Source organism: Myotis brandtii, unplaced genomic scaffold (assembly GCF_000412655.1).
Source record: "Myotis brandtii unplaced genomic scaffold, ASM41265v1 scaffold125, whole genome shotgun sequence".
In the NCBI taxonomy this organism is placed as follows: Eukaryota; Metazoa; Chordata; class Mammalia; order Chiroptera; family Vespertilionidae; genus Myotis; species Myotis brandtii.
Window position 1 is genome coordinate 16,707,669 of NW_005354385.1, and position 17,221 is coordinate 16,724,889.

Below are 17,221 nucleotides of genomic sequence, written 5' to 3' on the forward strand. Positions count from 1 at the left end.
TTGATGAAGAAGGGAGGTGAGGGATGCTGGAGCTGGTGGGATTTGATCAACTGGGATGGGTAAGGTTTACGGCAAGAATGGAGTGAAGGATATCCAGTGTCTGTGAGAAGTAAAGAACAGTTCCTATGCAATACCAGTCAGGAATGAGAGCTCATTTTTATGTAAGGGGAGTTTATAAGCCAGGAGTTGCCTCTTTGCCTTTGACATCCCTCTACTTCTATCTTAGGCTTTTACAGTTTATTTATTTGTCTTTAACTTTGTACATGATTAGAAAATCCACAATGCTCACAAGCTATAAAAAGCAAATATTTTGGTCATTATACCATTTATTTTTAATTATAATTTTTTTTTTGGCAATGGGAAGCTGGAGATAATCTGTAAGTGTTCATCCCTGGGGAACAGATGAGCAAATTCTGGTGGTGCTTTACTGTGGGCTGCTGTATGGCACACAGAGCCATGGGTTCCACAGGGATTTCATTTAAATATTACTAACACCTTTTTTTAAAAAAACACACAAAGAAAACAAGCACCTTGAACCAGGTCATTTCTAAGTTTACTTCCTTGTCTGAAATTCTATAATTCAATAATTTCAAGATGGTTAAAGCAAAATAATACTGTATTCATGCTGAAAGATAAATCACAGTATTTTTATTTACGGATACATTATCCTTAATCAGTACACTACTGGAAAAATACTTCTGTTTATGGGATATGTAACTACGTATCTATCCTTGGGTTTAACCCTTTTTTTCTGGGAAAATAGGAATTGTTTTTGACATTTTACATAATGATTTTCCTCATCTACAAAATTGGGATCATAACAGTAGATGCCTCAGTGGTTGTTGTGAAGATTAAATGATTTATGGCAAAGGTTAGCTGTTATTAATATCATATAAAGGAACTCTTATCTGCCTTTTCTGTCACTATTTAGAATCCTAGATGATGAGCTGATATAATATCCCTTAGAAAGAGGGACCTTTCTATGAGAGAGACTTTATGAGTTTATGACTGGAGGTTCAGAGGACATTTAGTAAGTCATTTCTTGGTCCAGTTAGTCATATGGTGTTAGTGCTAAAGGGGAGGACCCAGGTCCCCAATTTATTTTTTATTTGGTAACATGAAAAATTTGCTGATCATCTGGTTGTGAGCAGTGATAGAGAAGGGTAGGTTGAAGATGACATTTGGTATAGTTTTATAGATATACCACTATCAGACTAAACTGGAATTCAGGAAGAAATACATGAATAGAGGGAAAAGAAAATGAATGTACTCATACAGGAGGAGTAAAAGTAGGTACTATCTAGGAAGCATTTAGAAAGGTGCGGTGTGGTTTCAGGAAAGACTAGAATTAAAGACTTAAACTCTCTTTGTGCTAAAAGTCATGATATTTTAAAGAATGAAATACAGAATTTTATACTGTTAATAGGATAATCGATTAACCATGGGCAGTGAGAAAGTTTTCTTATTAACAAATCGATGATGCTAAAAGAGAATTGCATCCTTCCCCAAAAAGGAACAAAGCGAATCATCCCTACTAGGAGACATTTATAGAAAAAGCTAAAGCACATACTAAACTGTTTACATGAAAGTATGTCTTCAGAGAGATCAGAAATTGACATGAAATGACAATAAGTTGTGTTATTCAGTTCCTTTGGAAGTTCTTTTAATTTAACCTAATTCTCTTCACAAAAGCTCCAGCTAAACAAGGCAGGTGTGTTCATATTAGCAATTGTTGCCATTCCACCATGGAGTACAATGTGGGGACTCTTTGACTAGTGCAACACAACATTTCAAACAGGTGTGTGCCCTACTGCAAATATGTGGCAAAGAGCACAGTGCTAGAGAGAGGTTGCTCTGCCACTTACTGGATGTATGACCTCTCCAAACCTCATTTTCTCAGTAGCAAAATAGTGATAATAAGGCTTACATCACATGAGTGTTAAGAGGATTAACAAATAATTTATAACTCAAAAGAGATATTGATAATAAGTTTTATAATGTAGGGGTTGGGAGCACAGTCAGATTATTTGAGTACAAAATTCATCTTAGCCTCTTATTAGCTATATCTACTTAGGCAAGTAACAACAACTTTTCTTTGTCTCAGTTTCCCCATCTGCAAAAAGAGAGTGATTATGGTTTCTAACTCATCCAGTTTTGAAGATTAAATGAGTACATATATAAAGTGCTTTTAGTAGCAACTGTACACAGTAAGCATTAAATTAGGGTTATTAATTTTGATTACTATTAGGAAAGGCTCTTAATTAGTACATTCTCTGTCTAATCCAGATTCAGGCCTTCAAATGCCAATTATAACCTAATGACTCCTAAATTCATAATCAGGTCCTGGCTTCTCTCTAGAGTTCAAGTCTTACAGAAAAGTCCACATATATTCTTAAATGTCTAATTGGCATCTCAAACTTAGTACATTCCTCTTCCACCTACCATCTGCTTGCCTGGTCAAATGTGTTTTGATCTTCCCCATTCCAGTTAATGGCTTCATTCTCTACCTGTTTGTTCAACCACGGGTTGAAAGAAAATCTATTTGTAGAGCCTCCCTTTTCTTCACACCACACATCCAGTCCATCATTCAGTCTCATCACCTCAGTCTGACACAATCTTCTTTCCTAGATTATCAGTACAATTCTCTATCAGGGGTGGGCAAACTTTTTGACTCGAGGGCATACAATTCTCTAGTTGGTCTCCCTGTTTTGACTCTGCCATTCTTTCCCCATCAAGATATGATCATTTTGAAACTATAGATCAGATCCCTGCACACACCCCTCCCTGAGCTTCCTATTGTAACTATAATTAATACATACAAAATTACTTAATATACACAATCCTATCTAATAATAGAGAAACATGGTAATTATCTCCCCATCTACCCTGCCTTGAGTGTAACAGGGGGTGGCACCCCAACTCTCCAATCGGCCCTGCTCTGAGCCTGACCAGGGGCTGCACCTAGGGATTGGGCCTGCCCTCTGCCACCCGGAAGCAGGCCTAAGCCAGCAGGTATCATTTTGAAACTATAGATCAGATCCCTGTACACACCCCTCCCTGAGCTTCCTATTGTAACTATAATTAATATATACGAAATTACTTAATATACACAATATATAATAAATTACAATAAAAACACACAACTTCTTGCATGGCCTTCAGGTACCTTCCTTAAGTCAGTTTCTGTCATTCTTACCCATGTTCCCTCGCACACAAGCACAGTAGTTTTCTTTCTGTTTCTTGAGTGTCCTCTGCTCACACTCATTCCAGGACCTTCAGATTGGCCTTTGAATGACTGGCCCGTTGTTATAGACTGAATGTTTATGTCTACCCCCAAATTGATATGTTGAAACCTAATCCCCAATGTAATAATATTTGGAGGTGGGAACCCTTGGAAAGTGATCAGGTCATAAGGGCAGAGCCCTCATGAAGGGGATTAGTCCCCTTACAAAGAAGACCTCAGAGAGCTCCTTTGTTCCTTCAGCCATGTGAGGTCACAGCAAGAAAGAAGCCTTCTAGGAGCCATGAAGCAGGCTCACCCCAGTGACTGAATCTGCCAGTGCCTGGATCTGGGACTGAGAAGTTTATGTTGTTTCTAAGTCACTTAGCCTATCATATTCTGTTACAGCAGCCCAAGTGGCCTAAGATACCCTACCTCATCATTTACCTTTGCAAGGACACCTTCCCTAGACAGTCTAGCTAATACTCTCCTCCTGTTCCCCACTTTGTAGTAATTCTCTATCCTATTATCCTGCTTTATTTAATAGCAGCAATCACAATCTATTAACTTATTTTTAGAATTTATTTGTTTATATCTCTACTAGCTGTTCTATACTCCCATAGAACAGTGACTTTCAACCAAGGTGCCACAAGAATTTTTAAAAAGTGATACCTGACTATTTATGGGCACTGACCTCTTTTCCCACAAGTTGTCAAAATAATGACAACAGCCAACACAACCATAGCCATCCATTGTGAATGAATCAAAATTATACCTGTCAGATCAGCAAAAAATATATTAGAGTGTAAGCTCAAGCTTAATCTATCTTATTTATCTCTCCTTTATCTACAATAACAAAGTGCTCAGAATATTTGAATGAATGTTTTGAGGCTGGACAGGTAGCTCACTAAAATTTACTTTTACTTTTAGGTAGAGAATAAAATAGAGTACATTTTTTACATAAGTAAATTTTTCAACGTTTGAAAGTATATTGCTTCAGGTATGACATACTTCATTTATACCTCAGATTTTTTTAAAAAAATTCTATAGCTGTTTAGTTTTGTGACTGCAAAAATACCTGATAGATTGTTAACCCCTTTTACATATATTTTACTTATACTTTCAAAAACTGTTTTAACTCTACATTTACATTAGCCTAGTGGTCTGAGAAAGAATTGTTATCTGAGATTACAGTAATTCATATATTTCAGTTCCTGCTTTAGGAGAAAGAAGAAAATAGACCCATTTAAGATAATATAATTTACCCAATGACAGAAGACTTTAAGTACCCAGTTCTAATCTACTAATTCAGTCCCACTAAAAAGAAAGTAATTTTTTGGGAACCATTCTTTTTCATTAATTTATTCATTTTTGACATTATTTAATAGACACCTGAATAACCATTTACATAAGGTGGTTAAGGATACAAAGATGATACAATACCCCTGCTCTTGAGAGATTTTTGCATGGTATTCATGTCTTCTGCATGAGGAAAATATATGGAAATACTAAAAATGCAATGTAATAAGTATTTCAGTTAATGTACATTTTTTCATTAAATGTAAATATTCAGTAAACTTCAGAGTTTTCTGGAGTTCTATCACATTTGTGGATTATCTTAATACATGGCAAAATCTTTTCTAACCAGAGAAGATTCTTAAATATATTTAGTGTTCAATCATTTCAGGGAGAAGCTAGAGATTATAAATGCTAAATCCCAAGGCCAGTCTGAAAAAAATATTACATTTGTACCAGTTAAATATGAAATCTGGGAGTGGGGGCGGGTAAGGAACACTGAATTTAGAATTAGGAAATTTGGACACTAATCTCAGCTTTGTTACTAAGTTGTGTTATTTTAGGAAAATTTTTAAAACTGAGGCTTCAGTTTAGAATAAACTCTTCAGAAAACTATCTAGAATAAAGGCTAGATATTCTTTAAGGTCCATTCCAGCTTCAGAATATGAGAATATTAAACTTAACTTTGATGGATAGCTTTTCAGGACAATATTGAGACTCATCTCTATTAATCATTAAAGACCAGCCATGGAAATTGGAAGTTATTTCTGGTCTATTAAAAGTGACTCAGCACCAGATTTCTTTTCAACTCAAAGGGTTAAACACATTTTGGTTATAGAATTATGAGTATGTATGTGTGAGAGAAAGGAAAGTAGAATTTAGATAAGCCCATACTTGTCAAAAATGATAAAAAGAATGAATGCACACATATGACAATCATTGATTTATAGTGCCAAGTGTTAGAGCTAAAAATAAAGTGCTTTATGATTGCTATGAAACAGCTAGAGGTACTTGCTGGGAGGCTGTGAAGCCTTGTGCAATGGAATAGCACAGACTACAAAGAACCAGGTAACTATCATTTTGCCCCAGTGCCACTACATTGCTTAAAATAAAAATAAAAAAATAGACTGCAAGTTAAACAGATTCCACTACTGCCAACATTCCTATGACTACTCACCCCAGGACAATCAGTTTAGAGCAGGACTCCTACACCTAACTCTTTGCGTGCTAAATATTTGATTACTACTGGGTTATATAGCTACTGGTTTAAGACTAGAAATGCATTTCACTGTCTCTGTGTGTATGTGACTGAATGAATACAGTATAGTTTATTTTAACATTATTTAATAGCATGTTCCCTAGTAAGTGTAAGAGGTAGTTCTCACAATGCCTGGCCCCAAAGCTTGTCTTGATTTTACTTCCTTGAACTTACTTTAATTTAACTGTTAATAAGATAAATGCTTAGATCTGTCAATTAGCAGAAATTTTTTTAGCTATTCCTGAATTTGAGGTCCTAAACTCGAAAAAGAAGAGCTGTCTTCTTGGGGCATGGAACATATTTCTGTATTTTCTGTTACCACTGTCCACATTTCTAGGACTTCTGTTTTCCATGAGACTTTTCTAATTTTTGTATCTATTGTACATATTTTAAAAGGTAACTGCATAATTGTGTCAGGATTAGTGAAACTAAGTTTTCAAAAGTCATAGATATAGATATATATGAAATGTCAAACTTGCGATTTATGAAATCATTTTCTAAAAATTAATCAGTATACTTACATCAACGATTAAGAAATCTAGCCAGCACCAGGCATTTGTGAAATATGTTTGAAATCCATAAGCTACCCATTTGAGAAGCATCTCCAAGATGAATATATAAGTGAAGACTTTGTCAGCATATTCAAGCATGGTTTTGATAGTCTTTCGTTGTTCAATGTATATATCCTCAAAAGCCTGTGAATGAAGAATTTTATTTGAATGGCTTGCCTTCCCCATATATTTGATAAAATCGCTTAGTATAATGCTGGTCACACAGCAATAATTTGATAAGTATTACCTAATATCAGACAAACATTGGACATCAGGCAAAATTTAAAAACTAAAACTAATGGAAAATGTGGTCAAATAAATGTCAATATCTTTACTGATTTAGTATGTGCTTTCTTCCTTGCTTTCATACAAAATCTCTATTTCAATTACTGCTACAAAGACATGCTTTTAGAGAAGTAATATACACTGAGAAAAATAATTAGAAGTTTTGTCAATGAGGGAAAGACTTGACTTATTCCAACACGACCTTGAATGTTTCCCTGAAGGACCTGGTTTATTTTGAAAGAATAAATTGATCAGACATAAATAAATCAAGATACATTTTTTATTCCCTAAGTGTTAATATGATTTTTAGGGACAAGTGGATGGTATTTGATATGGAAGGTAACATAGTTACAGAATGTCTCTGGAAATGGTTTTCTCAGTGAGGAGAACATCTGTTAGATAAACACCAGATGAGAAAGTCCATCTGGCTCGTCATGGTCCTGATTTATTTTGTACTGAATTTTGCATAGTTAAACCCTAGATACCAAGCTCTGCAAGGCACAGGTATATCTCATTTGCTTTTTGAAAATTTTTTAAAATTTTCATTGACTTCAGAGAGAAAGGGAGAGGGAGAGAGAGATAGAAACATCAATGATGAGAGAGAATCATAGATTGCCTACCTCCTGCACGCCCCCCATTGGGGGACTGAGTTCGTAACCCAGTCACGTGCCCTGATAAGGAATTGAACAGTGACTTCCTGGTTCATAGGTAGACGCTCAATCACTGAGCCACTCCGGCTAGGCCTCATTTGTTTTTTAAACTCAGTGTATGCTTTTGGTATTTTCGGAGAATAAGCTATGTTACTAAGACCTGATTCTTGCCAACATGCATTTGACTTACCAAAGCACCACTACTCAGGAGGATCATGAAGACAATGAAAGTCTCAAACCAGTTGTGTTCAACAATGCTGTAGCAGGTTTTCCGAAGATTCCACCAGACCTTTCCTTTGCCTTCTTCTGTACTTACTTGACAGAATGGAAACTTTTTAATACATCCTAAAAGATAAGAGTAAGTGAAATAAGTTAGGAAAATAAATTTTACTCTTAACTAGGAAAAAATAAATTTTGTTACTCCCATCTCAGTCTTAAATCATCATTTTATAGGGTAACTGGTTACTTCATTACCTAGTTATCTTCAGCACCCCTCCAGTATAAGGAATCATCAACTCCTAGAATTCAAGGAATTACTTTACCAAAAGTTGCGTAAGTATAAATGGGTTCGTTCTTTAACACTAGTTAGGATCTCTCTGCCTCAAGGCCATTGATGAAAATAGCACTTGTCAGGATTAGGGAAAAACTACATGTTCAAATTGCTTATTCCTTTTTTGATGTGATCCTGGATTTTCATTTCCCTCTTTTCATGCACAGAAAATCCCTCTGTGTTCCCCAGTATCGACCACTGTCAGTTTTTCCGAGCTAATTTATTTTCAGCCTCAGTGCTTTCCTTAGTCACACCTATGACTCATCTTGTCAGTCAGTATCTCTATTCCTTTGTCTTCCCCCTCTTTGCTTTCATGTTACTGTATTTCTAACTTCCGTCTACTCTTCTGCTCTAACTCTCTGAGCTTCTCCTCATCAGATTTAATTCAATCACACTGAATCAGCAAATCTCTATTGATTTATAAGCAAGATGCTGTAGTGGTTGCTGTGAGAACAACTACTGTTCTCCCTGACAAAGCTCTACAACACAGCTACAGCCCCGAACAGCTCTGGTCACAGCACAAATTAAGCACATTTGAAACTATAAGGGATGGGGTGTAATTAAATTTATTTATTTCTTTTGTTAATCCTCACCCAAGGACATTTTTCCATTGATTTTTAGGAAGAGTGGGAGAGAGAGGGAAAGACAAAGAGAAACATCGATGTGATAGAAACACATCAATTGGTTGCCTCTTTCATGAGCCCCTACCAGGGCCCAGGCCGGGGAGGAGCCTACAACCAAGATACATGCCCTTGACTGGAATCAAACCCGGGTTGCTCTATCCACTGAGCTAACCCGGCCAGGGCAGAATGGGGTGTAATTACAGCAGCAGCTATAAATCAAATCACCACACTATCAATGGAGTCTGAAGGCATTGCTGTATCAATGAGATGACATTCCAGAATGCCATTTATCTCATAAGGTTAACTTTTCCACATTCTGGAGGAAAAAAAAAAGACATGTCAAATCATCTTAATTGCACAGGCGTGGCGGCCACTGCTATAATACAATCCGGAAATATAGATAAATTAACTTTTTGGAAGAAAAGAGGAAAACAAGGATAAACATGCCTTCACCATTTCTTTGAAATATTTCTGTCAAATGAGGTATATTCGGTCTCTGTAAGGAAAGAAGGGAGATTGCATTTAATCGCATTAGAGCTAGTTTACCTTCAGTAAAACAAGCTTCTGGTTTAAGATCTTCTTCTGGTTCAACCTCAGCTTGTTCACCTTCTCGGGGTGGAGCAACATCAACGGTGCTTCCTTCAGAGGAGCTGGTTCCATTTAATTTCTGGAAACAAAACCCCATTGCAAAGATGTGATTTCTCTCCCCTTTTATTAGTTAATTGGAAATGCTCTGTCATAGTGTGAAAAAAATGGTATTTGACTCCATTAACATTACTAATAATTATGTACTAATAATTTAACATAATTAAAGTCCTATTCAAAACAATGTAACTACTGACTTACTTCAGAGAAAATAAAGTTTAGACAGCATTCATTGTGGTTGACTGGGAAAGATGGATTATACCGGTTAACTAGTTTTATGATCTCTACATATGAATGCCACATGAAAAGCATTTAATTCATCAATACGCAGGCCAACTCCAGAATAGTTTGATAAAAGTTTGTTATGCTGGCATCCATTACTGATTATATTAATTAAAATGTATCAAGTCAAATTCTAATTTCCACCTCTTCCAATGGAAATTTTCAGAGGGCAAAGAACATTACCAGTTGTCTGTACTACTGTCCATGTTTCTGTAATTTTAGAAAGGAAGAATGGCTCATTAACATTAGTCAAAGTCATTATACTTCAATTTTGAGCTATATTTTTCTCTGACTTACATAATCTTCTTCTTACTTTACTTCTTTACTAGCAGAAAAATGATCTCTCTTTCTTTCTCTCTCTCCTGTTTAATATTTGCTAAAGATTTCTAAATGGGAATTTCTTCATAAATGACATTGTTCAGAATTTGTTTTGACTTATTAGGAGCACATTCTTAATTCAACATGTGATCAGGCTGTGGATCTTTCCATTAAATAAATCACTGTGACATGCTACGTGGCTAGCAAGAACCACTTTAATGTTACAATAATAAATATCTAATAAGTACTCTGAGGTCACTTAGGAAGACATTATGGATGTGCAACATTTTATGAAAACTGATGCAAAGACATGACATACAGCAAAACCTAGGCAATGTAAAGCTTTCAGAATGAAAGAACGGTGAATGGTCATCTTAATGGTTTCAAAGCCTCCATTAGCTTTAGTAGCTGAATGGAAGGGTCACTCTGCCCTAGCCTTCTGAAAGAGTTAATGTGTTACTAAAATATGCCTAAATGTCTTCCTAAGCGCAGGAGAAAATTTGATTCAAAATTCTTGATTTACTAAAATCATAATGCAAATATAGTTTGATATATTATAATGCGACCTAATTGAAGAGTAGTATCCAGATGATACTTTTTGTGATGTTACTTTGAGGGTGAAGTTAACCAGGTGCAACTAAATAGATTATGAAAATTAAGTCAAAATATAATTCTATAATGAAATACCTCCTATCCTGGATTATGCTACAGAAAGAAGCGAGGCCATCATTTTGGGGTGATGGTTCATAGGATCATTATAGTACAAGAATTTTACCATTAAAATTCTCTATTTTTTGGAGAGGTGGACATATTTTCTTCGAGGACTTTTCTTTTAATATCATTATTCTTTTAAGAAAATCCCAGGAAAGCTATTGCTGGATAGAATTGCAGCCGATTCTGGTATTATGAAGAAAATGCTGGATAATTATTTAGACTTGGCAACAACTCTCCCCTTCTAATTTCACTGTTTTATGGGTTGGACACTATAATGTTTAATGAGTGTTAGCAAGAATATCATAGTTGCATAATATGATAACATCACAACTGCATACAAAAACCAGTAAAAAAACAAATATTTTTTGAGATTACTTATAAAAAGTTTCATGCTTCTTTCTCTTGGCCAGTCCAAGCTCAATGATTTATTTTGAGCCTGGTCATGGTCCATCTCCCATGAAGCCTTTATTTCTTGCATTATTTCTCCACACTAAATTTCATAGAATGGTTAGTCCATTTTACTTGTTTGTTTTCACCAAATATGTTCAAATATACAAAAACATATATACCAAAATGTATACACACACACACACACACACACACACACACATATACCAGACAATCCAAGCACAAAATAGACAATACCGTTGTTGAGTTTATGAAGAGTGAATAAATGAATAATTATATTTCTATGTTACTCTATTTTTTTTGAAATATATTTTTATTGATTTCAGAGAGGAAGGGAGAGGGAGAGAGAGAGAGATAGAAACAGCAGTGATGAGAGAGAATCATCAATTGGCTGCCCCTTGCACACCCCCTACTAGGGATCAAGCCCACAATTGGGCATGTGACCTGATTAGGAACCAAACTGTGACCTCCTGGATCACAGTTTAACACTCAACCACTGAGCTGCACCAGCTGGGCTGTGTTACTCTTACAGACAGAATTATAGTATTTAGATAATTTCATCTCTCCATTTTGATAAATAATTATGGTCTTAACAGAGCTTATTTAATTGTATTAGGAAACACATTTTTCTGCATAAGTAGGAATTATTTAATTAATATTTTAGTGATAAAAACATATTTCAAAAATGTTTCTCTAAAATATTGGCAGACACTCAATCAAGAAATCTGAGAGAAGAAATTAATAGTATATATGTATATACCCACATAAATACACATGTACTTCCCTATTTGAAAACTTTTGAAAATATACTCACCCTTCACTTCTCATTTTAGCACTGTTAATATGACTCTAAGATGTTTATTGTTTTTCATAATATTTTTCTGCTATATATTATGTCTTATATTTAAATACAAATACTTATTTAAAGCAAACTCTTCACAGCACCAGTAATAGTAGCTGCTAATCTGAATGACAACTGGATCTACTGTTTACTAAGTTTTGACCTCAATACATATTTTTGTTATGGTACTGTCTTTGGATTATAAACATTGGTGAATGTGATTAACATGTTTGGATACACATAATTTTAATTTTCTAAATGGCTCTAGAGACTATGCATTCAAAATCATAATGTAAAGAGGTTCAGTAGTGAGTTAGTTCACCTCTATCTGCTCGGTATTGTGAAACATAACATGTTTTTTGAAAACAGAAAAGGAAAAAAATTCTGCATGCCTTCTCTTCTCAAACCTATTTTACAACGAGAATCGCTTCACTGTTATCCAGGAATTTTCTGATTCTAAGGATAAGTTCTTTAAACTTACAATCTGTAAAGCTCCTTAAGGAATGTTCAGAGATCTGTAGACCCTCATGCACCAAAGCTTCAAACATAGTTGGTAGGTTACTGTTCGTTTCACTAAAAAGTGTTCTGTGGGAAGCTCCTTTCCCTATTGAGGTTGATATAAGATTAATTCTTCTTAAATTGAAGAATCAGGCTTTTTCATATTATAACCTTCATAGGCCACAATTTTGTCATAGGAAAGTTATAAAAATATTATGTCAACTACATAAAAGTTGTAAATTTACCTGCATTTATAATTAAAGCTTAGATTGTCATTACATTATAACAACTTACCGATTATGATATACTTCCTTATATGCTCTATTCACCGGATCCATAAAAAATTTTATTGCTGTGGTTTTAAATCATCATTTTATACCCCAGGAAACTAGTTAAGCATTTAAAATTCTATACATTGAGAAAATACTATCTACATAATCTAAACATTTTCTAAGTTCAACACTTTGACATTCATACTCTGGTAGAGGGTAGTTTGTAATACATTTTATCTTGGCCAAACCCAAATGACTTCTAGGATGGCTCTTTAAACACATGTAACTGATTTAAAAGCAAGTGAATGGTGATAAATACAAAAAAGAACTTACTTTCTCTATATTGCCATAGCTGTGATACTACAACGATATAAAAAAAAAAAGCAAAGAAAACCTGAAATGAATTTTTTCATATTAAGGAGCTTAATGACTGTACTAAATAACTAAAATTAATACTTGTTCTGAAGTAGTTTGAAAAACATGATTAGCTCTATAGGCATAACGATGCAATGCTTATGCTTTCATATAAAGCCACATAGTACAAGCCGAGATTTGTTTTCTTGTACTATTTTCTTCCTGCTCCTCCCGTATTGGATGGCACTTAAGATTAGACTCTCCCATCCCTTGTAGAAATCACTGAGTCTACAGAGGGATGATGGCTTATGCTGTACAAATGCACACTGGAAAGCAGGTTTTAAGATGCAACATTCTCCAGGCCTAATTCAGCCGCAGAACACATGCCTGGCTGTAGCAGAAGCCTGGCGCAATGCTGTGGAAGCTGCACGCTGATCCAAGAACCATGCGCTCAAAGACATGGTACCTGAACATGAAGTTTTCAAGAAGATTAATTACAAGTACCACTCATCAGAAATACCAGAATCAGCACCCAGGAAAGCCATGAGACCATGTTTTCCCCTGATAGCATGAACTTATATAGAAATCCTCCCCTTATGATGAATGTTCCTCTTGATTTTTATCCAATTAAATAATGAAATTTAACTTTCAGAGATAGAAGAGAATGTTAGCAACTGGCCTACTTCCACTGAAATGCGCTCACATTTCATTTGTTTTCAATCAGCTATCAAATGTTTGACTCTCACAAACTGCTGTATGATTCAAGAGGCAAAAATAAAAGATTCAGCCATTACAGATTGCCTTTAAAATCTAGCCATTGATCTCAAAACCCCTTCTGGGTTTTGTCTTGTAAGTAGAAGAGGAAAATTTTTTGGTCAGACATACTATCGGGCCTTAGTCTGATCTTTTGGATATGCATATCCATATCTTGAATGAAGACATTTCACTTGAACAGGTAGCCACATAGTTGAGACCATTGGGTTGCTTATCCAAGGCAGGAAGTACACAACTAGAACCAATAGTTCTCTTTGATGGACCACTTTTTGAATGGTTAAAAATATAAATCACCTGTATTTGGTTTGGCCTCAACATTTAAAATGTGCAATCCCCCCTGTACTCCTTTTAAAGTAGCCTTAATAAGGACAGAATATATGAAACTAAAAATAATTATGTGGTAATTGAAGGATAAGGTAAAGGGACATCAAGAGGGCAGAAGAAAAGGCTGGTTTATCTTGAGAAGATACACAAAAAATTGTCATCTAAACCAGCCTTTATTGAGTAATTTCAGTAGAAATATACTAAAGCACCAGAACAGTTCTCTAAAATGGCTATTCACACACCCATCTGTGCTTTTGTAAGAGACACCTCACGTTCGGTCATTTTTAAATTAAAAAAAATGCATAAATCACCTGGGACTGCATTTTTTTCTATTTTTCACTAATAATCTTATTTCTGAATTTGTTCCAGTCTACAGCTAATTATCAGTTATCTCTAAAGAATAAGAAAGTATTTATAAATTAAACCTAGAAACAACCCTAAACTCTACTTAAATATCATTTTTCACCAAGAGCCTTGAAAATTGCCAATATTCATAAACCTTTCACTTTTGCTTTATAATTTCTTTCCCAAAACCCTCACTCAGGCTCCAATAAGCAATGATATCAACAGGAAAAAGTTGAGTCAAGAGAATAAGCTAGACATTTAGTTAATCCACAAACCTACAGTAAATTTGGGAGATGCCCTTTACTCTTCATAAAACTATAATTAATATTCAAAAGTAGGAAATTTTCCAACTCTCTTTTTTTGCCTGCTCAGTTTTGGGTAGAACATTTTAGGGAGAAATTAATGTAGATCAGGGAAATTTTTAAAAATGGGTACACTGGACCAATTACTTAATGACCAAGACACAAGGAACTTTTCCTACCCCATATAATGATGCTTTCCTCCTTTTAATTACTTTACAGTGATCACTTAGGGTTTTGCAGACATATGATTTAACAACTTTTCTAAACTACATGAAATCCAAGATATGTAGTGCCCAAATGCATACAGACTACGGCCCTTCATATCCAAAAACTTACGATCACCCTACTCTTCTTTTAAAAGAGCTTATCCCAAAACACATGAAAACAAACATTTCCATTTGGAGCACATGGGTTGGATGGATTGAAAATTATATTTACAGATCTGAAAATGGAAGCACTATTTAAACATCTATGTGAGTCTCATTCTGGTAATACAATTGACTTATAAGGGCTGAATCAACAACAAAAAGTTGTGGTCTTATTTTAACGAAATAAAAGCAGATAAATAAATAAAAATGCATGCCCTCAAGTTCTTGACTATCTTGAACTTTAAACATTCCTATCATGTTTTAAAATAGATATAAGTCCTATGATCATGCAATTATTGCTTTTAAAAGTGTAAAAAGACTAAACTGGAAAACTCATTAGCAGAACCAGATACGATGTTGGGGCTGCCCATGTAGCTGACCATGCTGTGATGTGTCACACGATTCAGCAGAGAGCAGCTGAGCATGTCTAGCAGTTCCTTGCCACGGCAGGGGAAGGAACATAGCTGAGTAGCATGCAGGCCAGTCAAGATTCATTTAGAAAGTAATTGTACTTGTACACTTGCTTGGGTAACCTGGGTAAAAGTGGTGGCACGAGTTTCTGGCTGGTTAAAAACCCCCAGAGCTGCATTCTTGATGGCTCCCGCTCGATTTTACCCCTGTGAGAAGTAAGAATGGTAAGCAGTGAAGGTCACAGCAGGATAATGCTAGATTGTGCTTTGGAATTCAACTTCAAATATGATTCTTAAGAGCATTTATTCTACATCCTTTACCTAGGAAGACAATGAAACCTTTTAAGGACTAAATTGTCAAAATTGATAATTATATAAAAATTCAAAGAAATCGTGATTATGGAAACTTTAAAAAGATAAAAATGAACAAAATTATGTTATATCTTGTCACAATATTTGTGTAATTCCAGACTATTCAAAAAGAAAAAGATCACTATTTTGAAATCTGTACCTTAAATTTTCTTACATTTTTTCATGCAAAGCTTTATATTTATTTTCATACCAGACTGTTTGTTAGTGGTCCATATATATCATATGTCATATACTATATAATAACAGCAATTCATTTTTTTACCTCTAAAAACTTTTATCTAAAAATTTCTCCCCAACTGTGTTACAGCTGGATAGAGTTTATTATGAAAATCAATAAAAGGAGTTGATTAGATAGGTTTCATACACCATCTACATTAATGATTAATTTACTGCCTCTTCCTAAAGCAGAAATGAATTGTAAAATTTTTTCTCTTCCTTTTTTTTTCTGTGATAAATGTATCACTCTGCTGGGTTTTGCTTGTTTTCTCACTTTGTCAGCAAAGAGATACGATACTGTGCTCTCCAAAGCACAGCTCAATGTTCTTTTCCTACTTGTGGTAAAAAACAACAACAAACAAAAACAAAACAACTAAGAAACTTGAGCCAAAATGTCACTTTAAGAATATGTTATGTGTGTGTGTGTGTGTGTGTGTGTGCGCGCGCACGCATGCACACATGCTTGCATGCATGTGCACAATAATTACTAAAAAAAGAACACAGCTAACATTAATGTGCTCCTGAAATGTGTTCAATGTCAGCAGTTTTCAGAAAATCAAAACTGAACTTTGCTGAAATTTATTTAAATCTTCTCTATAATGTTAGAACATGCTGATTTTTGCTTTAAAAAAAGTGTACTTTTAATTTTTGTGTGAGCATATATGAAAATTGATTGCCCTGTTACCTTTTCAGGGATTTTTTTGGTTCTAGTTTTAAAAATCATTGACATAAAATTTACTGTTGAATTTAATTTTACTGCACAAAATACTTTGCCATTTTATCCTAACTTTGTAAAAGTATTTAATTGTATATTTACTTTGATTCATTTTCCCACCTTATTTTCTGTACACTTTAAACAATTTCATTACATTCTGTAATTAGATTTCAAGTATCCAAAATTAGCTTGAAAGAAGAGAGAATGCTTATTGAAAAAGTCACCCAATAAAGGAATTTTTGTTCCGATAACAAACTGTTTTCTAGGACTTGATAATGAAGACATTGTATCCCATTATTACAAGTTTATGATTTTTTTAGCCACTAAAAAGACATGACAGTGAGGTAGTAGTCTACAAAGCAATCATTTGCGATATCTACAGACATTACAGAGTTTTTTGAAGTATTATGGAAAGCAACTGTTTCAAGATATTTAGTTTTCACGGTGCCAAGATGATGAAACCTGTGATATTAATGTAGCAAACATTTCTCCAGCTCTTTGGCTTTTCTAGCTCTTTTTGAACCCAACCTAGTCTTGTCCCTTGTCTTCCCTCATTTTTTCTTTGTACTTACCTCTTTGGTAAGCTCCTGTAATTTCAAGGGATCAGATAATTATGAATCTGCATTTTTG

General features: G+C 34.7%; 1 protein-coding gene across 5 annotated transcripts in view; it reads right to left on the reverse strand.

Moving 5' to 3' along the window:
* The window catches only part of LOC102257654 (sodium channel protein type 3 subunit alpha), a 107,684-nt gene that overhangs the window by 14,667 nt on the left and 75,796 nt on the right, over positions 1-17,221 (reverse strand). For all 5 annotated transcript variants that reach the window (XM_005859391.2, XM_014534153.1, XM_005859389.2 and 2 more), the window contains 3 exons: positions 8,980-9,100; positions 7,451-7,605; positions 6,296-6,469 (listed from right to left, as the gene is read on the reverse strand). In XM_005859391.2, the coding sequence (XP_005859453.1) occupies positions 6,296-6,469; positions 7,451-7,605; positions 8,980-9,100 (450 nt within the window). The remainder of the gene's footprint in view (positions 1-6,295; positions 6,470-7,450; positions 7,606-8,979; positions 9,101-17,221) is intronic.